The sequence below is a fragment of the Sander vitreus genome, chromosome 21 (genome assembly GCF_031162955.1).
Source record: "Sander vitreus isolate 19-12246 chromosome 21, sanVit1, whole genome shotgun sequence".
Lineage (NCBI taxonomy): Eukaryota > Metazoa > Chordata > Actinopteri > Perciformes > Percidae > Sander > Sander vitreus.
This window is the reverse complement of record NC_135875.1, coordinates 12710978-12737657: the sequence shown is the minus strand read 5'-3', so window position 1 is coordinate 12737657 and position 26680 is coordinate 12710978. Positions and strand designations below refer to the sequence as shown.

General features: G+C 39.9%; 1 protein-coding gene across 3 annotated transcripts in view; it reads right to left on the bottom strand.

Annotated features, from left to right (window-relative positions):
- Positions 1–26680, bottom strand: part of nrg3b (neuregulin 3b) — a 205493-nt gene that overhangs the window by 6930 nt on the left and 171883 nt on the right. For 2 of the 3 annotated variants that reach the window (XM_078279775.1, XM_078279776.1), the window contains 5 exons: positions 21779–21852; positions 14629–14655; positions 10546–10648; positions 8044–8170; positions 2321–2430 (listed from right to left, as the gene is read on the bottom strand). In XM_078279775.1, coding sequence (XP_078135901.1) covers positions 2321–2430; positions 8044–8170; positions 10546–10648; positions 14629–14655; positions 21779–21852 — 441 coding nt within the window. The remainder of the gene's footprint in view (positions 1–2320; positions 2431–8043; positions 8171–10545; positions 10649–14628; positions 14656–21778; positions 21853–26680) is intronic. The other variant, XM_078279777.1, reaches the window with a different exon arrangement.

Sequence of the window (26680 nt, the reverse complement as noted above, 5' to 3'; positions counted from 1 at the left end):
GATGTTAAATGGGTAAGTCTGGCTGTGAGAGTAATCCAGTACATATTTTATTAAATCCTTCACTGTTTGTGCCTCTTTCGGACATATCAGAGAGAGTCAGAAACGACAGAGGAGACAGAGGAGGATTACATGTGACACAAGTAAACACCCTTCTCAACAGAACCAGCAGGATACCCTGACACAGCACTTAAATAATGTAGGCCTATGCATGTGAAACACTCTAGTCATGTCTGTGTTTGCTCCATAGTCCTTTCTCAACACCCACTGGATGGATATTTTTTTTTTACAGACAAACATTCTACTGATTTTAATGATCCCTTGGCTTTTCCTCTAACTCCATTCATTTATGACAAAATAGCCTACCTGCAAAACTACTATTCCCATTAGCCTTAAATGCACTTTGTGTTTAGTGCTAATTAGCAAATGTTAGCATGCTAAAAAAAACTAAACTACGATGTTGAACATTGTAAACATTATATCTGCTAAACATCAGTATGTTATCATCATTGCGAGCATGTTAAGCATGTTAAAATACTAAACTCCGATGGTGAACATGGTAAGCATTATATCTTACATCAGCATGTTAGCATCATCTTTCTGAGCATGTTAGCATGCTAAAATACTACACTACAGCAGTGAATATGGTAAACATATCTGCTAAACATCAGCATGTTAGCATCGTTATTGTGAGTATGTGAGGATGCTAAAATACTAAACTACAGCAGTTAATATAGTCAACATGATATCTGCTAAACATGTTATTATGCTAAAGTTCAAAACACCACTGTGCTTAAGTGCAGCCTAACAGATGGAAACCCTAACCCTAACTCTTTTTTTGGTTTAAGAGCATCTATTTTTTTGTCTTACTCTTATGTCTATATTTTCAGTGATTTATGTGATGTGGTGATTGTTTAAGCAAAATCCCAGTTCAACAGATATACTGTGCATTGAAGCATGTTAATCAATCTACACATGCTCATACCCAGTGATAAAGCCTTTGATTCACAGGTAACCTTTTGCAGCAGTATTGATGGGCCATATTTATATGCTTTTATGGGGCATTTCTCCTGATAGCTCAAAATGTGGTCCACTTTTCTCAGGTCAATAGCTTAAAGCATCTCAACATCATCCATCACAGCCTAGTTCTCCCCTGCCTCTTCCTACTCTGAGAACAAGCTGAACAGGTGATTGACTCAGCTGCCCTCCAAGAAGCACCTGCATGACACTGTGGAGAATAAATAAAACAGAGCGAGTTGGCACCCTCCCTGCAGCCGCACATGACAATCTTTTGGAACAAACTTTCCTCGACACAGCAGCGGTCCATTCAAACAGAGTACAACTGCCGCCTCAGTAAGGTTTTCAAAAAAGTTGTCATCATAGTCAACCAGACATCTAAAAACTCCCTCTGCCTGTACACACACAACCTCTGAGTTCCCAATTATCTCTGCAAACATAGCTGCCTCTGTAATGATTATTCATCCTGTACTGTATGTCCTCACTTCATAAGGCTGAACGTTTTTCTAATGCACACACAATAATGTAATACGACTTTACAAAAATATGCTTTATGCACAGCCTGTTCTCAGAACAGTTACAACCCTCTTATCCAAAACTGCTTCCAATGCTGCTCACCGCCACCAGATCAAGTAAAATGTAGACATTTACCATCAATCAATTAGTGATTTGCCAACAATGACTGTAATAGGTGCTAAGGGAAATACATTTTTGTGAAATGACTTCTTTCACGTTGTGTGTCTGAATGTCATTAACTTTCAAGTGTGCCTTCACCCATATCATCAAAGCAAATGAAGCTTTTCTGTAAACATCCCAGATAGAGCCACTGTAGCACGCTCTATACCCACATCCCTGTGTTCTTCTGAGGATTTAAAATGGCAGCATTTAATACTGACTGCTGTGAGCACAAAGCACAACTGCTTCCGAGATCCCTCGTAGCAAGATGTTAATTTTGTTGAATCTTCTGTCATTTGAAAGATGGTATGAAAGGAATTTGGTTCAATCAATGTTTAACTCTGCACATTCAAATTTGCTTCTACTCACAGTATGTCTCCTCTTCCCTATCCGTGTGCAATTCAGAATCTGCCTGAGCACACAGTTAATCCCATTCCATGTAAATAAAGCCATCTTCTTTCCCAACTATTTTAAAAGACTCTAATTTTCATTTAATTAAACTAGATATACCAATAATCCTCTATATGTTGTACCATATTACAAGATGATTACATTTCTCACTTGGCTGACTGTCATATCTGGATATAGTGAAATATATGAAAAAAGAAAGAAGAGGATGTCGCATTGTCACCTGAAGTGTTTCCCTTTAGATAGCGCTCTGCTGAGAATAGGTGGGGTTACTGTTGATGTGCCTGGTGCCACGCTGTTGCCCTTAACAGATGATCCGTGAGAACCGCAGCTCTGCAAAACATAAAGAAGTAGAATAGTGCATACAGGGACATGGTAATTGTGCCTTCAGGATGTATCTTCCTTAGTATACTGACGCTATGAGAAAGCTACTTTATTATAGTTAAGCTTAGATTAAAAAACAAGATGGTTAGGTGTAAGCGATTATGTAAGTCAACACAGGAAATAAGCTCAGGGTATAATACATAATGCTGGGGATACAGTAGGCCTATGTGGCTTAACAGCAAGTCCCCAACAAGGTTTAAGTCCCCAGTCAGGTTGAGGATGTTCCCTCAATGATGTATCCCACCCCTTTAGTCAGGCAGAGTGTCTTTAATTACACTTTACATTTTAAACTGCAGATTAGGAGGGGACACTTTGTGAATAAACTCCACCATGGCCCTCACAGCACTCCGGCTGCAATAAAGAATTAATCCCACACAAGATTACATTAATTGTTTCCTAAAGAATTCCCCCGCTCCATTCTTTCCCTCTATTCTTATCAAAATTAACACCCTTATCTTACAACAGGCCCGAGACAGGGCTGTGGCACAGCGGCCATGAATGCACTGCCCCTTTCTCTCTGTCTGATTGGACATCCTTAAAGCAACTGCATGTGACTTAGAGCCAGTTCAGGGTTCTCTTGTCCGATAAGCCTCTTTTTCTCCCTTACACCCCTGACTCCCAGAGGGGGCTGTTACTTCTGTTCACTAGTTGTGCGAGAAAATAGGATCATTTTGGCCACCCTCTCTTATACCCTGCAGGTGGAGAATGGATCACTTTCTGTAACAATTACCGCTGCAAACTTTCCCAGAGGATGGTATCCATGTCAGAGGATAAAATAAATAGCTTGTGGCAGACAATGGCAGACCTGTATGGTGTAACCCATTTCACTTGTTCCCTCCTATCTCACTTTTCCTTTGTTTTATGCCACTTGTGAAAACCTTGGATAAACACAATTTGGATTTATTTCAAGGGGAGAAAAAGGGAAAATACAGGAGCTTGACAGAAACGGAAAAACATCTATCAATGTGTTGACTATCAACGGCATAACAAGGAGAAAGGTAAAACCTATGCATTCAGAGCAGCATTAATGCTCCTTGGATTACCATCAAATCACAGGTCTTGAACTGTGCATAATGGAATATTTGACCATTCTTCATGAAGGACATTCCTTGAGCTAGCAGCAGCACAAACCACCACCAGCTGTAGTTTACTGCTCAAACTGAGCAATGTGCCAACGTGACTAAAACACAATTTTGGCTCTACCTGACCAAAATGTTAATCAGCCGTTTTAGAATTATGTGCTGACGTGGACATTAGCATTACATTAGACAGCTTTATTATTTTTTTTTAAAGCTGCACTGGCCTGTCCTTTTATTAATCATGGAGTTACCTAAAGAAGATTTCATATCATCCCCACTGCTGTCACAACACTTGCTAAACAAGTGGCTAATATTCATCCTCCCTTTTATGTTTAACCCTGGTTAATTCTCTGATGGCACTGTGCCTTCTGTTGTTTTTTTAAAAGCTATGATAAAAAAAATATATATATATTTTAACGATCTAAGCGCACGGCGTGAAGCGCCTGGCGCGTTTAGGGTGTACGAATGCACTTTTGCTAGTTTAGTTTGCTAGAAAAAAGGGTCTGTGCGCCAGGCGCATGGTTCAAAAGGGTTGTACTCAGTGTCTTAATTAATCATAGGTGTGTTTTGGGCGTAACATGCACCAAACCAATCAGAGTGTCATCTCCCATTCCCTTTAAAAGCCAGGCGCGTTTGGACCTTGGCGCATTGCTATTATGATGGCGGATTTGCTAAGCAGGAAGGAGAGATTTTCAGGAGAAGAAACTGATCTGCTCGTGCGTGAAGTGAAAGCACCAGTAACCACAATGACATGTAATGCGCTGTTAAAATAACAATAAAATGCTGCGTTATTGACTTTAGACCAGGTTTTTGTTGGTCAATGATGCCGCAATCATTTTCCGCTGCTCAAGATAGCAACACGCCAAGAATGCACCTGAACACACCTCCCTGTAAGACCAGCACGCCCACGGGCGCACATATGGGTGCAGGTTCATTTGCTATTTAAACGTCGGTGGCGCTGGACGGGAAATTGACAACTCTGTCAGTCATAAACTAGCAAAGACACTTGCATTGGGCTTTGCGCCGCGCTGATCCGGGTACAAGATAGGACTATAGTTTTTATGCACATGAACTTGCTGGACATACTGTATTTCAAACTTTCCTTTTAATTTGAAAATACTCAAAGGGAGAGCAGAAAGCAAATTCCTGCACCTGTCCAATGCTTGTTTATTTAAACCTTTCAGATATTTTTTTCTTTTTTTTACAAAAATAATGATCCTTTGCTTAGCTACTTCTGCTAGTTCTTTTTGCACATCTGATGACATAATTAGAAATCATCTTTAAAAAGAGTTAATTTTCAATAATTGGCGCTTCCCTGGTGTAAATCTTGTCATGTAGAAAGAAACCTTGGAGTATTGTAAAATTGACTTTGGTGTTATAGAACCCAGCCTTGTGTCACACCAGAGCTTTTACTAAAATATCTTGAGGTCGTATTTTCGTGGATTTTCATTCACGAGGCTCTGTTCTGTGGCCCTTATCATTCTTTATGCCCATAAAGTATTCATACTGTATGCTCACCAGTAGCCTTGCATCATTCCCGAGGGTGACCCAGTCTCTTCTTAGAGTACGGCTAGTTAGTTACCTCCAGCTTCCAGTTTTTCTAGTCTTGTCTTCCCAGCCTGTGTGCCCCTATTCTTTCATGTTGGTGCATGTCTGTTTCAGTGCAGTGTCCCTCATGGGTGTCCACCCTATCTCTTTGTATTTGAGACACAATCTTAATGCCACAGAGGTGTTGAATCAACTCTCAGAGGAGGCAGAAGTTGTTTAACAATGCAATTACATATCTCCTTTCCCTTAAAAGTGCATCGAAACAAGTCATGCTATTCTATCATACAGTATATGACTCATATATAATGCTTAACAGGTCTGCATATTTACAGTTAAGTGCAGGAGTGTAGCTATTCAAATTGACAGATGGAGGGAACATATGCACAGGAATGGTTCCAGATGTGCAAATATGTATAGGTATTTGCGATGACAGATGGAACAGACAGACATAAAGATCTACAAATGCTGCATGAGCCAGGGCAGGTCTGCAGATAAGTTGGATATAATAGTTCAGGGCTGTTAAGTACACATAGTATAGAGGCAGTGCAGGTGCCCAGGTGTCTATTTTAAAAAGGTGCCAAGGGTTTAGTAACCTGAGTTGGCTCAGTCCTGGAGCATTGCTGCAGAGAGCATTGTGTAACAATGATGTCAGCATATACTGTATAAGTCTTTGCATTGCTACTCAGCACACCTTGAGGTAAAATGTATTGGTCTATAATGGCTGGAGTTCAGAAAGTTGAAATATTTTTGGGGGAGGTTAAAGATACTTGAGTGGCACATCAGTTTATCATAGAGAGGACAAGGAAGACACTGACCGAAATTGACTTTATCCTCCCCTCTGCACCTGCCTCGACAGAGCCAGTGTTCACGGCTCACTGCGCTCATCGCCCCCTCCCTCAAATGCATACACAAGACGCTGAGGAGTTATGCAGCAAATGTTTTGAGCCTCTTTAAAGAACACGTCGCTCTGTTCTTCCTTGTACAGTTTTTTCCATTTTGTCAGTCTAACTTATTCTTTAAAGAAAACCAAGATAACTGCACCACCCACAGCACATGTCCTCTCCCTAGCTGGTGGCAAGCTGTGGGAGTAGGTGGAGAGAAGCAGTGGTCTGGGGTCGCTGTGTCAAATCTGTGAAAAAATAGGTTTCACTTGTTAATCTTTCCTCGGTCTGTTCAGCTCATGCCCCCTCCTAGGTGCTTATAGCCAGTGATCTTTCCCGTCCCACCTTCAGCTTCCTTCACACTGTTTTATTATAGCTTGTGTTTCTGTGTTGTGGTGTTATTACTGTTATTTTGGTCTTTGCCTTTCTCCTGGCTTCCTCCCTGTGTCCAGCTCCAAATGCCTTTTGTGGCTGGGTACAGGGCTTCACTACATGCGGAGGCCTCACACATTCCTGTCAACATGCTCTCATAGTCATGATGTTAATATAATAGCCTTCTATTGTGTTATGGGACAATAGGCCTGCGTCTGACTGAAATACATTAAACTGGGCTCCGATGTGCTGAGACTGGTTTGGTGTCAGCGTAAGGTTTTTGTGCAGAGTGAGTTATGCATTTGTCTATGCAGTTGTGAAATCATGTGCTGTGTTGTGTCTTATCTGACTTGTATTTTACTTAAACACAGCTACTTCACAGCTGCAGGATTATCATTAAATGTACAACTTCTTAGCTGACAACCGCTCAAAGCAATCTTTTCCAGTGACGCCTTCAAAAAGCTTTCACATTGTGCTAATTGCAGTTTGCGATTGCTTGCAATTTGTGAGGGTTAGTAATACCTGGCGATTTCCACATCTATGAAGAGCAGGTGAACATTAGCACATGCATATGATAGAAAAGCAGTAATGTGAATAACTTCATCAAACAATGAAAGAAAGTGGCCCACTGAATAACAAAAACAAACAGCAAAATGGCATCTTATTAAGAAGAAGAAAACAAAAAGTGCAGATAACATGTGACTATTTTTCTAACACAAACCAAAGAGGGTACATTCACGAAAGTGCTAATGCGTCACAGCGATTGCACTCTTTTGATGAGACCTTTATAAGTGTGCATTAGAGTGCAATTACCCTGGGATTCTGTGGAGACATAAGCCTTATCAGTGCCATCTACATCCTCCACATGCTCTGCTATGAAGGTCTGGGTCAGTTCTCTCTCCAGCAGTGACTGCCACTGCAGGCTGTGGTGGCTTTCAATTAATTTCAAGCTACTTTGTTCTTTTATGTCAACACCCTGCCATTTCTTTTTACCTAAACCAGGGGTTTGTCTTTGTGAGCTTTCATTGCGAGAAATTGCTACCAAAATTAGATTTTTCTCCTTTTGGCTCATACTGTTTATCTCCAAAATGTCTCAGTGTTGTCTATCTTCATTAGATTAATAATTTAATCACACAACTTTTCTGAGCTGAGTTGAGGGTCACATTTTGCACAAACTGCTCCATCCTACTGCACATTTTTTACCTCTGCTCCAAAAAGAATTCGAAACAGCAAGTGAATGCACTAAAAATAAATTTTTCACATTCTCAGGAGTAAAATACTACTAGTAAAGTGTCAACATTATTTGTCTACTATACAGTATTATTGCTGCGATTGCATGGTGAATTTAGGATCAGTGACACGCCACAGATTAGAATTTCCAATCTGCAGTTTGTCCCAGGAATCTGTCATTGTGAACATGACAAGCAGATTTTTTTCTGTATAACACATGATGCATGTATTTGAATTCTTATTCCCCACTGTCTCTCAGCCCCCGTCAGATACGAGTGTGAACAAAAGGCTTCAGCCACTAGAGAGATTATTAAGACACACGTTGTACATCATCCTGTCAAGCACTCTAGACTCTGTTTTAAGAGAAGTACGATACATATTAAGATGATTTTTTTTTTTTTATGATAATAAAGATATGAGTGGAAATAAATCAATACTCGGTAAATACTTACCTTTTGGAGTTGAAAGCTGTATTGGAGCCTGGGAGTAGATTTGGACATGAGGCCAGAGGTGTTGACACTGCAGTCCCTCAGGCTGCGGCTATCAGAGAAATGAGCCTGGAGTTTTTCCCTGTGTCTTCTAGTGCAGGGAGAAAGAGAGAGAGATTGCAATATTACGAGTAAAATGAAGAAGTAATCCAGAACAAGAGGTGGTTTGTTGACAATACCGAGTGTAATTTAAGGCTACAATTAAAAAAAGAAAAGAAAAAGGAACCCCGGTGGTATACTTCACTATAAAGTGTCTGGCTCTATTAGCGTTTTGCTGTGGTCAGGGTATTTCCTGCCTTCCCTCTAATGATAACACACTCCAGTTTTCAGTCCAGTCATTGATTTCTATTGAGCTCTTTAGACACACATGTAACAGCAAGGTAGGTGATCATACTTATTGACCTGATACCCTTTCATTCCAAACACACACACACACACACACACACACACACACACACACACACACACACACACACACACACACACACACACACACACTGTTATATAGAATTTGTGTTACTTTGTTTCGCACAAAAAACCCCGTCATGACTTATGTTTTGAGTCGATCTAACATCTGTCAAATGTAAACGTGTGAGTGCCTTGACAGGTTAAAGAGGCAAAATAAGCACCAAAATAAGCACCAGTCAATTTGCAACTCACATGTGGACAGTTTTTTTTCATAGAGCTGTAAGTGAAGGTTTGATGATGGTGAAAAGCACTCAAACTGGTTACAAAAATAGCATTAGCAAAGAAGATGTCTTGCACGATTGAAAATTTAATTAAGGCAATGAACTGTGAAATGTCCATTACATGCCTTTGTGATATTATTCTGTGAAAAGAAAGTAACAAAGAAAGATTTTCCAGAAATACCTCCAGCGTTTTGAACCTTACTTTACCGAGGGAGACTAAGGAACATTTCTGGTTGGATGTTTTAATGGAGAGATAATGTGCATGCATGTGTAATCGAATGTGACACTGATGGTGCCAGGTAGGTGTTCATTTATCCATGTGAATCTGAGGCACACTCTCCAGTTCTCCTGCCACACAAATAGCATCCAATATAACTGCTTCCATTCAGTTCCAATCTTAACCATAAAGCAACTCTTATGAACAAATTGCAAATGTGCAACAGTAACGTAAAATGGCATCTTTTAGCTATGCTAAATATAAAATATCACAGGGCTCCGTCATTTTGGATTACATTTTGATTGGATTAAAAATTAATTGCTGCTTAAGACTTTTGGATTAAATGTTAATTCACCATTAAATGTTCATTCTTAAATACTAGGTTGCTAAACTCTCTCTGCAGCTGAGGCATGTTAAATGTTTCCTGAGTAAATGCATTACAAGAAGTTTGAATTTAAGAAGCAAATGACTAAACTGGTTGAATAGGACAACAAACTAAACTGAGGGTTTGGTGCTGGGACCTACTCTCAATAAAATAATAAATAATACATTTCTTATTACTTAATAAAGATAATTTCATAATCCAATCCAGGATAATTAGCGACGATAATTAGCGACTGATGGTGAATATTTGGCAAACATCAGCACTATAGTGATATGCAGTCCCACTTCCGTATGCTGCCTAATTACTAATTTTTGCAGAACCATGCATAATTAACTAGCCTTTGATTTTCATTTCTTTTGGTCTTTATAAATGTAAAAGTAACTCTCTTATCTCTGACTCCTCTGTATAGTCTTCAAACACTATCAAACATGCACGACTGGTTAATCTTCTCTGTGAAGTACTGATACGATTGAAATTTCAGGTCTTTACTGAAGAACAGAATGAACTTTATTGCAGTTTATTGCAGGAGAAGCTGCACTGTCTCACAATATTTGGGGAAAAGAGATTCAATCTAAAAAGGACTCTGGGTTTGGATAATTTCCGTTTATTTGGAGCCATGGCTGTGTAGGACATGCTGACCGATAGGCGCTGCACTTCTTCGAACGGTACAGTACTAACAAAATAATCCCATTTTTGTTTCATATCAAGATCAATTCAATTATTACAACCTACATTCACTCCGTATTTAAACTCTGCTATTACTTTGACATTGCCAGCATTTCTTTTCTTTCTCCTCCCTGCAGTGAGTAATTGACTTTGGCGGGCTGCTTTCGTGCTGCCAGGTTACCTCTTATCCAGTCGTGCACATGCATACATGCGCTTAGGGTCTATTGTTTTTTGAACTTGCTCTAGCTCTTGCCTTATCTGTGTATTTTGTTTTGTGTGAAGCATTTTGTGACACACCTGCTTGGTAAAACCACTTTACAAATAAATCTTACATGAGTATCTGTCCCAAATGCATCCTATACAATTTAGATTCAATGCCTTGCTAAAACATCCTCTAGCTGACTCACACTGAAGAATTTTTATTGGGCTCCATGCCATGATAGTAAAGTGCTCTTTCTGCACAGCCAGGGGCATACTCTACTAATGTGGTGCTTGCTGGCATCACTCACTTGTTGCGGCGGTAGAGAGCCATACATGCCACTCCAAGAAGACAGATCCCTGAGGCAATGCTGAAGATGGACAGCACCTGCCTCTGGTAGGTGTCACCACTCTCTGCAGAGGAGAGAAAACAGTTCAGGCCATCGCATTTCTACTGTGACACAAAGGATATGGGCTGTGGCTGTGACTGAGCAGGGAAGAAGAAACATATCATGAATTAACATACCGATCTCACACGAACGGCGGATGGACGCACACACACATACATCCATCCACAATCTGCATTAGCATAAAGCAACCAATGCTGCTGTCAGTAAATGTCAGCGTTTGAGCATGGGATAGGGACATGGCAGACACAGGAAGGGCGCAGTGACATGTGCTAACTGAAGTGTGATAATCATTTCATTCAGACAAACCCGGCAGGCAACACCGATGGACTGGGTGCACAGCAGGGGCCACACCGAGTGTACGTGTGCGTGTATACACTGTATGTATGTGTCAGCATTCAGAGACTGATGGCGACAGGGAATTAGCAGCAAATGAATCCTCCCAGAGCTTCTTGTCAGACCCCTGCACATCAACAGCATAGGCTTAAGGTCACAAGCAGCTGGGACAAGTAGCAGTTGACCCCAGCAGATATCTGTCTGACTGAGCAGCTGGATTGAGGAGCTGCACTACTTACTATAGTGCATGGCGCAGAGGAGTGAAGGCGGTGCATGCACTGGCTTATTAAAACACAATAAATCATCTAGCGGTCACTATAAGCACAGTCTAAAAGGTGCAGTTTGGTATGTGACTAATCCACTATGGAGAGTTGGAGAGACCTTAAACACAACCTACTGTGACATTACTCAATCTATCAAAAACAATAAATCCCCCTGTGTCTGATCTCACCACCTTGACAACTACAGGGTAAAGTGCAGAAAACATCACCACAACCTGTTCATGACCTTTGAGGGCTTGTCTGTGGCTTCTGATGCTGTCAACAGAGAACTGTCCTGGGAGGTCTTCTTCATCCATGCTTGTCTACCCTGGTTTATCAACTTCCCCCAACTCTTGTTTTAAGGGCTCAGAAGATGGAAAGCTTCCTGTGTTCTGAGATTACACTGGAGTGCAACCAAGCGGTCTGTTTGCACCATTTTTTTCCCCCCCCTTCCTCTGCATTACATTAGCGCTGCATCAACACATTTAAGGGGTAGTGTGGTTTAAACTGGAGGGAAACCTTTTTAATATTAGAATGCTTCTGGCAAAAGATGAAGATAACATCAGAATACATCCTGGAGTTACAATATGTGGAGATTTATATTTATATATATATATACACACACACACACACACACACACACACACACACACACACACATCAGTGGTCCAAACTGCCCACTCAGCTCCTGTGGAAAGGAGGCACGATGTGTTGGAAATAAAATAGAGCCAATCTTAAGACATGCTGCAGGGGTGGCCAGCTGTGACACACTATTGCTTATTTAGCACTGGCAAACTGACAAACTATGCTATACTAAGCTATGTGGATAATGTTGGTCACATTTTTGGTTATTTGTCAAATAATGGCTTGGAAGTATGACATTTCAAAGTTGAGTTGTTTTTGCTGGCATGTTATCATCTTGAAAAGAGCTATTTTAAATGTGACTAACTAGTTTAGTTATATTATTAGTTTAAATTGTGCATATAGTCTGTCTGGTACTGGATTTGTGATATTGACCAATATTGATATTTGAGCATAATGAAAATAGGATAATATCTACATAAATGGATATATATTTGTAGCATATGTAGCACTTTGAGATCTTTTGATGAAAAGTGCACTATAAATAAAATGTATTATTATTATTATTATTATTTCTGTTTTCTTTCATCAGATATGGTTATAAAAGAGTTGTGATAAAGATGTTTGGGGCAGTATATTTTCCAGCAGAAAAATAAACTATGAGCAAAGATGAAAGTACAATTTTATACAGTAAACCTTATGGGAAATTCAACCATAAGTAATACCTATGCATACTTTACTTAAGCAAAAATATATTAGCTTAAGTTAGAAGAAGGTCAAATACAATACATACAAATGCAGCTTATGAACATTTTCTGCTGCAATTTAGTCCACTTCATGTACAACATTTATGGTGATATTTATAACTTTAATAAGCCATTATGGCCAATAACATCAGCCCTGGGATATATGTTGGGTTCTATTGTGTATAATAGAACATAGTGTCAAATCACATATGTAATATTATAATACTTCTGAGTGGTGCTGCTGTTAACAAGTTCTTGACTCGCAGATTCTTGACCCAGCCTGTAATTTGTCAGGGACACAGCAGTGAATGTCTTCAAGCTGCACTTTACAAATGGACAACGGAAGTTTCCTTTGTTCTATGTTCATAAGTAATGTGTCACTTGTATACAGTATCTGTGCCCCTGTAAACCCTCCAGCCTTTAACCATCAGTGAAATGACCTCTCGACAGTTCCATCTTTGAAATATATGGGGAATATCTTTCCCTGCTGCCATATCATCAGCGCTCATGTGCGGCACCACCTGAGACAACCTTTTTTTTGGATAGAGGAAATAGGCCTTTCCAAAATGTGAAAATAAAAACAGCTGTTTACAAAGCTCTGCTGAATGGCTGTAAGGAAAAACCAACATGCAGTCTCTACATAAAACCATTACAGGCCTTCATGCCCGATGCCTACAAGGCATTCTTGAAATAAGATGCAAGCATGTTGGGAAATGGAACAAACTGAACAGCATCAGCTATATTGGCTAAGCCATGTAATATTGACACGAGGACAACACAACCCCATATGGCTAGCTCTGCCATAGCAACCACTTATGACCAGGAAAAAAGATGCTATGCTATGCTAATGAAGAGAATGTTAAAGTATCCATGACAAAAGGAGGTATCCAGCCAGAAATACATCAGGACAAACTAGTGAGTCACACAGAGCTTTAGCTGCTGGGCTAAAAAGAAAGCAAGAAAATCAAAAGACAAGATCATATTCAGAGCGCTCCATCCCACTCCAGAGCTTTGCTGTATTTTGACCGACTGTCTCAGACGGTCACATATTGGACTTATATAACATCTATAAAAGATTCATTGCTGAAGCAGAAGCGGAAGTCATAATGGAACACAATGATTAAGCAAGTGAGCGCACACGCAGTGCTTTTCAAAGCCAAAAAACTACCTGCGCTTCAGTCTGTCATCTGTCCAGCTATCAATCGATCAATCCTGTTCTCATTTCCTCTAACGCATCCGCCCACCTGCAGTAGCATTCTAGACTAATTTAGTCCCCAGATTAAAATCACTGAATTGAGGAATGTTGTGTGCAGGGCAGGCTTCTGCTTTCAAGGGCGCCTTCTATTTCCTGGAGCAAGTGTGTGACGCGACGGCAGTGTATGAAGCCGCTTTAATGGAAAACTTCACAGCGCGCCATGTTGGTTTCCATGTATGCACATAAGGGAGCCAGACAGCGAGGAAAAGACGACATAGAGAAAATGGAAAAAGGTATGAGTGTGGTAGAGGCTGTGTGTGTGTGTGTGTGTGTGTGTGTGTGTGTGTGTGTGTGTGTGTCGTCATTATTACGAAAGAGGGCTAGATAATTTGGTTTTCAAAGATGTGTTAACCCCCTGGAAGGTTGAAGGGTACCTACAGTGATATCAATTGAATTCAAAAGGGGTTTAAATTGTATTATTTATTAGTAGTATTTGTATAGGCTTTTAGATAACTCAAACACAGAAAACTATTTTTTTTCACATCATATATAATGCAACAGATTCAGAAATTGATACATACATGTGGCAGGCAAGTAGACACACACTCATACATGAACTGCCACGGGTTGGCCATGGTGTGTCTTTATTGCTCCATCCTTACACCTTGTTCACTTGTACACTGTTCTTCATGCAGACAGAATACACCTAATTCACCACCACGGTGTTTCCATGACGACTGGCCCGCATTCATTTTACAAGGTGAGTGGCCTCGTTGTGCTGGATTGTGTGTTTTGCATGTGGTATTTCACAGACGTAAGGGACATGAAAGATTGAGCACTCCAAACAGTCAATGAAAAGTTGTCTTACCCATGAACTCAATCCCGAGTTCATCCGCTGTTCCATTCAAGGCCAGATAGCATGAGAAAAGGGAGGGAAGGGGTAAACAGAGGCAGAGAGAGAGAGAGGAGAATAAAACAGTTACAACATGATGTGCCTCTATCTTACTCAGAATTCACCTTAGGGAGAGACACATGCTGCAACTAGACCATAAAGTGGATTTGACGGCTTTCTCTGACATGGCTCTCCCTTGTGCACCAGGTAATGAGCCAGCCAGCCCCAGATGCTTGCTATGCTTTTCTGTGATACACTCTGAACAGCCTACAGTGGCTTTGCATGGAGAAAGAAAACAACAAAGATATGGGGGCTGAGAGGATTAGAGGAAGGATCATGAAAATAAAAGTTGAGAAAGACATGACATATATAGCTTTCTGTCAGCAGCAGCGTTTGCATAAGGCTTTTGTATTGATGTGAGCCTGAAGCATTGCAGTAATTGTTCACACACGTTCACAGACGTGCGCACCCATAGGCATACAGTACATTACACTCTTGTCTGTGCGTCTTTGTCTCTCACATACAGTACACACAAGCAGAGCGTCTTTCTTTCTGCAGTTAAGACTTTCCCCCCCAATCCCAGTGCTGGGGAAACAGATAAAAACGAGCACTCATGTTCTTTCCATCCTGTCAGCGCCCCTTTTTCATGTCACTGTAATGTAATCTCATTTAAATTAAAATGAAACCCTCACTAGTAATTGCTTTTCTGACAGAGGTGGTCTGAGTTTTTAAATAGAATGCGGCTTGCCAACTTCTGACAGATTATGTTGTGGGCACTCTCCAAAAAAATAAAAAAGTCTGACAGAAAAAAAACATCTGTTCTTGAATGCATTTTGATTGTACCATGGGAATATCTGTCAGTGCTGTGGCTTTGTAAGTATGGGGGACAATACATACACCCCAGAGAACTGGAGCGGGATTCAGATAAAAGACAAATGAACATTTGGATGAATGGATTTATAATAATGATAAAGGTTATCTTGCTCTATTAAGGGGGTGAGATTTGAGAAAAAAGGCCGTTTTAATTTGAAGGATCAAACTTTAAAATACAGTTAGCAAACTTATGACATTGACGGAAAGTTTCAGAGAGCAATTAGACCCGCAAATGTTAAAATAACATATTAAATACAAAGTCTGTCATCAACTCTATGACAAATTCTTAATGAGGCAAAGGGATGTTCATGATTTCACAGATAACAAGAGAGAAGAGAAGAAAAGCCTGGAAATCAGGTCTGAAATCCCTAAATTAATCAATCAATTACCAAATTAATTTGTTTGTATTTAAATAGGAAGCAGGTGTTATCATGTTTTTACTGAACACAATGTAACTTCATCATTTCCAAATTTATCTTCCGCAGCCTCGAGGATTATTAACAAATGTCGGCATTCATCATAAGCTCCTTCTGATTCATAGTCAGTCTTATAACAACTCACAAATTAATTGAATAAAACAGTTGAGAGCCAATCAATTCTGGCTAGTGGACATTATCCTTTTTGCCATGAGGGGTTTTGAGATATAACTGCATGATTAAGATGGTCAACACTAGGCGCTTACTGTCACTGTGGAGCAAACACTTGGCAAGGCCAAAGAAGTGAATGCAGTACCTTACTGATGTTGCCTGATCTGTATTATCCATTCAAGCCTTTTTCTGTGATTTCCCATAGCAACAGCCAACACTTTCCCACTCTAAATCGCCCTGACTGTCACAGCCTGTGCAGATGATGTCATTACAACAATGATGCACTTCCCTCGCTCTGGCATTGCCTTGTCTGGAGACATTCACCAATCATAATATGTGCAGACTCCCAATCCGTCGCACTGGCAACTCATTGCACCCCTGGGAATCACGTATGCCGTCTTGTGGGAGCCTTGAGCAAGCTTAGAGAATACCTGTGCATCATGTCAGATGCTCTTGGCCCGATTAAGAGGCAGAAATCTGGCGGGTGGGAGAGACAATGGCAGGAGTGAATCAAATCCTTAATCCCCTCCTTCACTTGGGGGTGCAGTCAACCGGGGAGCCTGTGTGTATGTGTGTGTGTGTGTGTGTGTGTGTGTGTGTGTGTGTGTGTGTGTGTGTGTGTAAATCAGTTTGTAAATCAGCTGGGTAAAACCAAAAGCCGGCTCACCCCCCTCCTGCTCCTCTTAAATCTTCCACCAAACATCACCTCTAGTCTTAAAGATGCAACTAGCCCAACTGTTAATGGTATGCCCTAACGTTCTCTCACAGTTAAGGGAGGAACTCTTCTTTAATGATAAAATTAAAACGATTAGAGATAAAATTCATCACATTTTGCCCTCAACTTCCAACAGTTCACCTTTAAACACAGGACTACTAGAATTTGTTAATATTAACGATAAATAATCCAAGTAAGCTAACGTTAGCCATGGCGTTCCACAAGGCTCAGTGCTTGGACCAATTCTGTTCTCCTTATATATGCTTCCTCTAGGCAATATTATTAGGAAACACTCAGTTAACTTTCACTGTTATGCGGATGTCACCCAGTTATACTTGTCAATCAAGCCAGACGAAACCAGTCAGTTAGCTAAACTTCGAGCATGCATTAAAGATATAAAATCCTGGATGACCTACAATTTTCTGATGAAGTTATTGTGCTGGGCCCCAAACACCTCCGAACTTCATTATCTAAAGATATAGCTACCCTGGACAGTATTGCTCTGGCCTCCAGCACTACTGTCAGAAATCTAGGAGTTATTTTTGATCAGGATATATCCTTTGACGCCCATCTAAAACAATCCTCAAGAACAGCCTTTTGTCATCTTCATAACATTGCCAAAATTAAGAACAGCCTGTCTCAAAACGATGCAGAAAAACTAGTCCATGCATTTGTTACTTCCAGGCTGGACTACTGTAATTCCTTACTATCAGGTTGCCCAAATAAGTCCCTTAAGACTCTCCAGCTGATCCAGAATGCTGCAGCACGTGTTCTGTCAAGAACTAAGAATATAATATTTCTCCTGTATTATCTTCTCTGCATTGGCTTCCTGTAAAATCCAGGATTGAATTTAAAATCCTTCTTCTGACCTACAAGGCTCTAAATGGTCTAGCACCATCATATCTTGAAGAGCTCATAGTACCTTATTGTCCCACTAGAGCACTACGCTCGCAAAATTTAGAGCTACTTGTGGTTCCTAGAGCCTTCAGCTATCAGGCTCCTCTCCTGTGGAACCAGCTCCCAGTCGGGGATTCGGGGGGCAGACACTGTCACCACATTTAAGAATAAACTGAAAACCCTCCTCTTTGATAAAGCATATAGTTAGGGAGTGAGGAGATCCAGAAATGCTTGTTACTAACCTAGTTCTGGGGAATTTACTCCCCGGAGTCATTATGTTTCTTTTTCCCAGCATATTTCGTTGGATTAGGATGGCACCAAGATCTTGGTTGCAGCTGTCGCCGTGGTCCTGCTTCACTACACCCTGCTACGCTACCAAGAGCCTGGGTCTGGCCAAGGATTCTTCCTAAAAGGGAGTTTTTCCTCGCCACTGTTGCACTAAATGCTTGCTCTTGGGGGAACTACTAGAATTGTTGGCACTTTATAAATTATAGAGTGTGGTCTAGACCTACTCTATCTGTAAAGTGTCTTGAAATAACTCTTGTTATGATGTGATACTATAAATAAAATTGAATTGAACTCATTACTTTTTTTTTCTACTTTTTTTTTTTTTTTTACCAGATATAGCGTAAATTGCAGCCTTCCTACACTCCCATGTTTCCAATTAAAGACCCTGCCACTTCCCCACATGTGCACCAATATGTACTGTACAAAAACCTTTTCCCCCCACCTCATTTCCAAAGCTGAGTTCACAGCAGTGTAGCTGGAGTACCTGACAGGAAGCCTCTTTGTCCTTTTGTGCCTGGGCTTTTGAGATGTGCGCGACAGTCTCTGCTTCTCTTTCTACCTTTGTAAGGATGTGTGTATGACGAATTGGCACTGTGTGCGGACTGCTCTTTTGGGTGGCTGCTTTGTGGTCAGTCAATACCAAGACAAAAGATGCGAAGTGATGGATGATTTGTAACTGAGGTGCACAGAGATTGTTTTCGGTAAAAGAAGTTTTAAAAAAGGTGAAAAGATAAAAGTGTGCATGGCAGATGGAACTTTTCTCTCCCTAGTGTGTGATTTGTGTCTCATGCTGAAGATGTAGAATTCAACTCTGCATCCAAACATGAAAAACAAACTCACTTATACACACACACACACACACACACACACACACACACACACACACACACACACACACACACACACACATACTTGCAATGAATTGAATTTCACTGGAGCTTGTCCCACTTGTAGTTGCTGTTAGCGTGCGCATGTATGTGTGCATGTTATTATATGATTTGGCTTTTGAGCGCAGGATAATCCTCAAAACCCTTGGTAATCTGGGTAAATTTTAGATTACTCTGTATCAACAAAGATCAAATTAGGCTTCATTGCTCTCTCAAATCTTCCAGGGCACACTTATCTCTTATGGTGGTTGAACGATTGTTGCCAAAAGACAGCTCACTGTGGTGAACATGTGCATGCGTGGAGTTGCGGTACACAACAATTTGTATACAGTTTTGTATTATCATTTTTACCTGGGGATGAGTTCATGACACAAATTTAGCACTGAAGATTTCTAAAACATGTTTTGACATAGCTTCAATGAGCATTTTACAGTTTTTTTTTATATAGGTATACATGAGATTTAGATTACTACTACTTAGATTACTGAATAATTTTACAGGCCTCTAGAAATTATTCAAATAAATCAACTATTTGGCTCATTGTTTACATCTTGTTACACAAGCAACCTAAAAAGTGCAAATATAGCTTTGGAGCTTAGGAGTTACTGTTGCTGTCTGGAAGATTCCTACTTTGAAGTGTTGAGTTTGTGTACTGTAACTGTAAAAGATGCATCTCCCTGAAACACAGTTTTATGGTCATCTGAAAGATCCATTGTTTAATCCACTGATAAATTCCACCCACTTTAATTTTCTGCTTTAATCCAGCTATATTTTGAAATAGGGATCTTTACCCAAGAAGTAAGCCCATACACTGCAGATATTAAAGTTTCTAAATGATAACAAATGTATATACAGTATATTTTACTGCACAGTGTTACAATATGTGCATAAAATAGTACATAACAAATGCATACAACACATCAAACAATCCTCTTAAAAAAATGTTATATTTTGACTTCTAAGGCGTATTGTCTTATACATATTTAATAAATGAAAATGTACTACACATGTTGTAATGGGCTGTATTTGTTTCTTTGGGTGTTCATTTCTGTGCAAAAAACAATGTGATTCAGCTTATCTCAAAGAACACCATGAAAACCTTTCTGATCTGGACACAGAATTTTTTTTATGTCTGCCTTTAGAATATGAAATAAATCCCAGTAGCTGCCATGAAGGAAAAAGAAACATGCTTCGTGACACTGGCTTGTGACCCCATTAATGGACTCTCAGTGGGCCTGGTGGCATCAAACAGAAGGCAATGGGAGTTAAGTTTTCTCTCTGACTCTTGGTGCAGAGGAGCCAAGGCACTCCATAAAAAAGTGTGAATTTGTAAAGCCGCAGTCTCATGGGAAAAACTCTGGGCCTCCAATTTCTCTTCCTTGTACCTTTGACTTTTGCTTTATTTTTTAACTACACTTCACAGCTGTCATGGGGATTCCAGACTTCAGGGGAATTGTTTTTCATGAAGAATAGAAAACTTTAGGAAAAAGACTTTCCTGCCTTTTAGAGAGATTAAAGCAAACTTCAACTTCAACTTTATGTGTGTCTTGTGATTAGGTAGAAAAGATTAGACTAGGTACTAAAGCAAAGCAAGATATTAAAGACAAAAATTAAAAAAAAGATACAGGAGGTTTTATGCACAGGATTTAATTCTAATATCTGCATGGTAGCGCTGTACCTATGCAGGCCAATAAAGAAAAGCAGTCTCATGATATGCATTATGACTGTGTCTGGTAACTAAATTGTGTTTTTTATCACTCCAATAATTTCCAAACTCAGATTCAATTGAAAATCTGGACAACATGACACTATTAATCAATGCATCACCACCTGTAAGCATATGTAAATGTTGAAAACATCTATGCTATAATGAATCAACTGTAATACTGGTATTGTAACATTACCTCTTAAGACTATATACTTGAGCTAGCTATGTAGCTTTTGTTATCTCATTATAGGTTTAAGAAATACATATTTTAAAACATTCTACATCACCAGTGCACAAGTGACCGAGTGAGTTATCAAAACTTTTTTAATCTAAGGCAGTATGTATGTAATTTACTTTATATTCTGCACTAATAATGAGACATCGTATATATTGTAACTAGCTTTTGGATTATAAAAAAAATCATAAAATGAGATTTCTGTTAAAGGTGCTGTAGGTAGGATTGTGAAGATCCAGGACTTAGCCAAAGAATTTGAACATCGACAACTTCTCAGTCCCTCCCCTCCCCCTTTCTGCTAAAGCCCAAACGGTCTCCTAAGCCCCTCCCCCCACAAGGGAGAACGAATGTGTGTGCCTGAGCAGTGATTGACACGCAGTTAGACACCCCCCCTGGCTATGATTGGTGAATCTGAACAGACACTGTGGATTTTTGCAAATCGCACTACAGGCTGTAGGTGGTGTCAGAGGAGCCAGATCTTTTTTTTTTTTTTTAAATAACCTGTTTCATGTAGTTCTACTCGAAAATAGGGTCAGTTTCAGTAAATATGACAGAAATTTAGTCTTACCTACTGCATCTTTAAACTTGCATTCTTAAAAATTTGTTTATTTTGTATTTTTGGGTTGTTTTATGCATTTGTTAATGAGCCGACAGTAGAGAACTAAGAGGAAATGAGGGGAGGGAAAGACATGCGACAGGCGACATGCAGTAAAGCTCCCTAGTTGGACTCGAACTGGGTTGGTCCGTAGTCCCCCAGGGTGCCCCAGAAGAGTTAACGTACGACTGATCTCACTTGATTTATATTTATCTTGTTGACTGATACAGTCAGAGATTTGCGCGCAGGCATGTAAACATGTTCTTGTTATGAATTTGTTTTCATGTCTCAGGTCAATACACCGATATTGTAGGATAAAAAAAATAGAAAGGAGAGCGTACTTGGGTCTGACAAGATAGCATCTGTCTTGGGTACAAACTGGTCACAGCGTAGTCCATGGTAGCCCTCCTTACACCTGGGACAGAGAGAGAGAGAAAAAAAGAGACAGAGCAAGATTAGAAGTAAGACAAACCAAGCAAAAAGTACCAGAGTACAGCATGAACTATCAGCCGAAGAGACTCAGATAAGGAAAGTTGAGAACAGGAAGCCTAAAAAGAAGACTGAATGGACATGGACGGTAAAAAGTGGAGTGCTCACCGAGGACTGAGGTGGTAGAGGGAGATACACAGAAACTGTCGAGGGGTGGGATGAGAAGAAAGAGAAAGGAAGGGGAAGATAGTTGGGCAGGCCTAAGCAGCGCCTGCAGCCTCACTGATAGCACATGACTGACAGGAATGCCAGGTCCCAGTGGAAGAAAAGGGGTACTGGGATGGAGAGTAGTTGGCGTAATGCAGGCTATTCAAGATCTACAGTGGAAGGGAAGCTGCCATAGTTGGAACTCAACACTCATTTAAACAAAGTCCTGGCACGTTCCAGATATTTGCCTTCATCATCAAATAAATACTGAAGATCCCTCAGCAACTGTCACAAATATATCCACCGGAATTATTTGAAGTTTGGCTGAGTATGTTGCAATATCTCAGCAATACTCTCGTCGTTATACATTATTATACACGTATCATTCTAGTTAATGATTGGGGATTTTTACCAATCCGCTGCTGATAACTGAATGAATAAAAAAAAAAACACTTGAAAAACAATTGTTTTACGCAAACTTATAAAGTTACACAACAAATCAGATCAGAAATATAAAGTTTGGAGTTGTTTCTCTGCACTCATCTCTAGTTTGGCACAATCCTCAATCGTTTTGGTCTCAAAGAGAGACCAATCATCAGTAGTGGCCATGCTGTGGGCTGATCCATCCCTCTGCTCTTTCACGGCTTAGGGGAGACAATTGAGGGATTTGCTTTGATGTGTTTGTTCAACATAAACTTGCACATGAGTGAGCGATTGTCTATTTTCTATTTCATCGGTCGATGACATATTGTCGTAAACTGCGGGGATTTATGCTCACACATTATCCGTCAAAATCTGTCCACCACATTTCCGCAGTGTCACCGATCCCACATACAGTATAATGTATTGGATGATTGACAGGGAGAAGTGGACCATTCGGTCTCACTCAGCTTGGTTTGACCTGACAGCTTGAAGAAAAGAAAAAAACAACAACACTGCCATCAACAACTGAGCTATGTAAAACAAACTGAGCAGCAGTAGAGATCACAAGTTTTTGGTAAGGCTGGGATAAGAGTGAAAACTGTGATAGGCTGTCATCTTTCTGTTTTTACATCTCAAGCTGCAGTTTCAGCTTCCATTTGTTCAGTGTGTCTCGGCTCAATATGTGCAGTTTCTTAGTTCTTCTGTCTTGTCTGTAATGCAGTTTGGAACTGCACAATTTATGAAAATAAATAAGATACAGTATATGGTCCTCTTATTTCACACTGGCTTAAAGCTTTTTCACTGGGTGTCCATTTTAATTTGGTTTTAGTTTGCGCTTGTTTGGTGATTTTGTGGCTCCAAAGGAAAATCAGTTCCAATCAGTTGCCTATTTACACATCTAGCAGACACAGAGCAACATTAGCCTTAATTAGAAATCATGTTTCTGGTGATCAGGGGCCTCATTTATAAACGTGGCATACGCACAAAAGACGACGTACGCCGCTCTCTACGCAATAATTGGGATTTATAAAAGGCAAACTTGACGGGAAAATGTGTGGTCCTCCACGGACACTCTAATGACCCAGGCGCTTGCACAGAAACGGGTGAAATGAGAAAGGGCGACACCGATGGCAGATGGATGAAACACGTTAAACTGTGTGAATCTGAGACCATTGTGTAAAACAAATCGAAATATTCCCTTTATTGATGATATGAATATTTCACAAAGCCATTCTTACAATCAATATCATACACAAACACCTGTTTGATCCATCTGCGGTGAAAAACAGACAAAATAAAACAAGATACTATCGTAAATTCAAACAAAGATACAGATACAGATTTGCAAAGAAAACTCAAATGTTCTGTAATTATATTGGCATTATGGTTATGGTCGTTATGGAATTTATTCTCATGAATAATACGATAAACAGGACAAATAGACTGATGCTGTTTTCGATGCCTCCGTCTGGCGAAGCACATCATTTTAACACGGTCATCATATATCATAAGTGTTTTATATTTATGGCTTTAGATTGTTTTATTTTTGTTTTAAATGTTTGTTTTTATTGTAGGTCTAAAGCATGTTTTAACCATTGTGAAAGGTGCAATAGAACGTTTTACTAATTACATGCTCCTTGTGCAGAACTATTTGTCATTTACAATTAGATTAATTCCGACACCTTTAGCTTTTTAGATACAATGAATGGGTAACGGCATGTCATGCGTAATGATCGCACAATGGCTGGCTTTGCAATGTTGGAAGATGTGGCAAATGGAGACTGACAGCAAGAAGACTTGCTGGCAAAAGAGTGGCCTCAAAGCCGGCTCCGACGTCCTCGAGCTGTCCTGTTGGATCTCTGTGCTGTTTTGGGCCCAGCGTTACAGAGGAACACTCGGAGAAACCACGCCTTGCCTGTCCCATTTCAAGAGGTGTCCCGTGGCATAAACACTTTCTCGGGGTAGCGCTAGTCCTTAGGCATTTTTTTGCATTAACTTTAATTTCGGACCATTTCTAATTGCGTCTGCAACATGTTTTTTTGGCATTAGTAATGCCCACACTGTGCCCTCCAAAATATTTTCCTCTTTTCCATCTCTCTAACAAGAACTACACCTTCACATTGAGTGAAAGTCCTTTGCTTTTTTTCCCTCTGTGCGCATGTCGTTGGTATGGATGAATATTAATGTTGGGTGTTTCACTGTCTATTTAAGGGCAATTATGGGCTTGCCATGAAGCATGATGATTTATAAAGGGAATCCGGCATAGGACTTGTGTGCGCACGGTTTTATAAATCAGAATATTTCTGTGTGTACTCACATCCTATGTTTCGTCCGTACGCCTCTTCTGACCCAAATCTGCTGCACAGTTTTATAAATGAGGCCCCTGGTGAAGTCCAATATTCACTCAAATTTTTTTGCTCTCCATGAACCAAAAATATCGACTTATTTAATTAACGTATTTAACAGTTAAACGCTCCACTATGTTCACCAGCTAGTCTGTCTGCCTGTCCTGTCCTGCTAGAGAGGTAACAATGGGTTCTTAGCAACCTGCAGCTGCTGGAAACGACAGAAAACGAGAGTGTGGAGAGCGAACCAAAACAGTAAAGTTGCATGTTAAAAAACCAAAACAATGAGGTCAAAGATGCTGTTATTCTCTATACAGCTGAGTGGAACTGCAGAGTTGGGTTTTTCACTACAAACAATCCCTTTCCCTCCCATCAAATTTAGCCATTTTTTTCATTGTAATCATAAAAATACTGATTATAGCCTCTTTAAACTAAATAAATTGAAAGATACACAACAATTTCAAATCATGGGTGTGCTTGAGTGAGTTTGAAAAGCTTTCGAAATCTCAGTGCCGTTCATAGTGATCAGTGCCGCTGTCAAGCTGCAGGGCGTGATCGTTGGAACGGTCATTTTGTCTTATGTGGCAGTAAAAATCTCTGTAACTGCACTTTCAAATATTGGGACTCATTACCATTCAACTGATGTGTGAAAAATACCCTTGAATTAAAGCCTTTAAATGTTAAACCTCAAACTCTTTGTGTCATTTCATTTCCAAGGTAATAAGCAAAACACACACAAATCTCTATAGTTCTCTGCTCAGGCAAGCAGAAGGAGGGGATAAAGAACTGGATTCTCTCCTGCCATTGTCTCTCCCATAGCCAGACTTCTACCTCTTAATCAGCCTGAAAAAAAGAACAAATGCAATAACACTGGTATTCTCCAAACTCTCTCTTAACTTTCTTTCAAGCACATACGAACACATACACAAGATGATGTTGTTATGTTGTCCTATAGAGCAGCACACAGAGCTACCAATAGAACAATAATATCTACCAATAATATGACAATATTTTTGGTCTGACTATTGCTGCTACCTGCAGATATTTTGGGAAACGCTCCCTAGTAGTTGATATGATGACTAAACAAATTGAAGGATTTATTGTGATGTTATTATAATGCATATGGTAGTTCATTGTATTCATATTGCATATCTCTTGATCACTGTGCATTTGTGAGCCAGGACGGGTTTAAATAATAATTTGCACAATAAATGTGCTGAATAGCATCAGTTGCATTCTCATGGTCTTTGTTCATAATGCCCTCAGTATGCATCTTAAAAAAAATCAGGCGATAGCCAACATGATTTAGGTGATTTAGGAAAAAAAACACTTTGAGAACAAATATGAATCCGAATATCCATTTAAGAATCATTAATTACCATAGAAATACACCATTAAATCAGACCGAACATTTTATAGTGAAATGGAATATGCAAAAGAACCAATCAGATTAATTACCAAATTAGAACTGTTTTTTGTGGAGAAATGAATACAAGGCCACAGTGGGATTTAAAATAAGGGAGAATCCCAGGAGAAGTCTGAGTTTTGACACATATATTCATCTTACATCTAATGTTAATCTTTTGCTAGAAAAGTTGTCAAATGCATACTACAATAAAGAGTGAACCTTACTGATGCTGACACTTTCTGGGGGGCCAGATATAAACTTTGGTTCTCAGTTAAAAACAGATTTGATATAAATAACAAGCACTGCCCCTTTATTGTCAGTGTGCCAATCTGAGTCAGCAAGCCAATCGTGTACCGTAAAATTCAGGGAGGAACCCAAGGCGACCGCTCAGATTTCAAGGGTAAATCGTCCCTCCCCTCTGATGGCTTGGC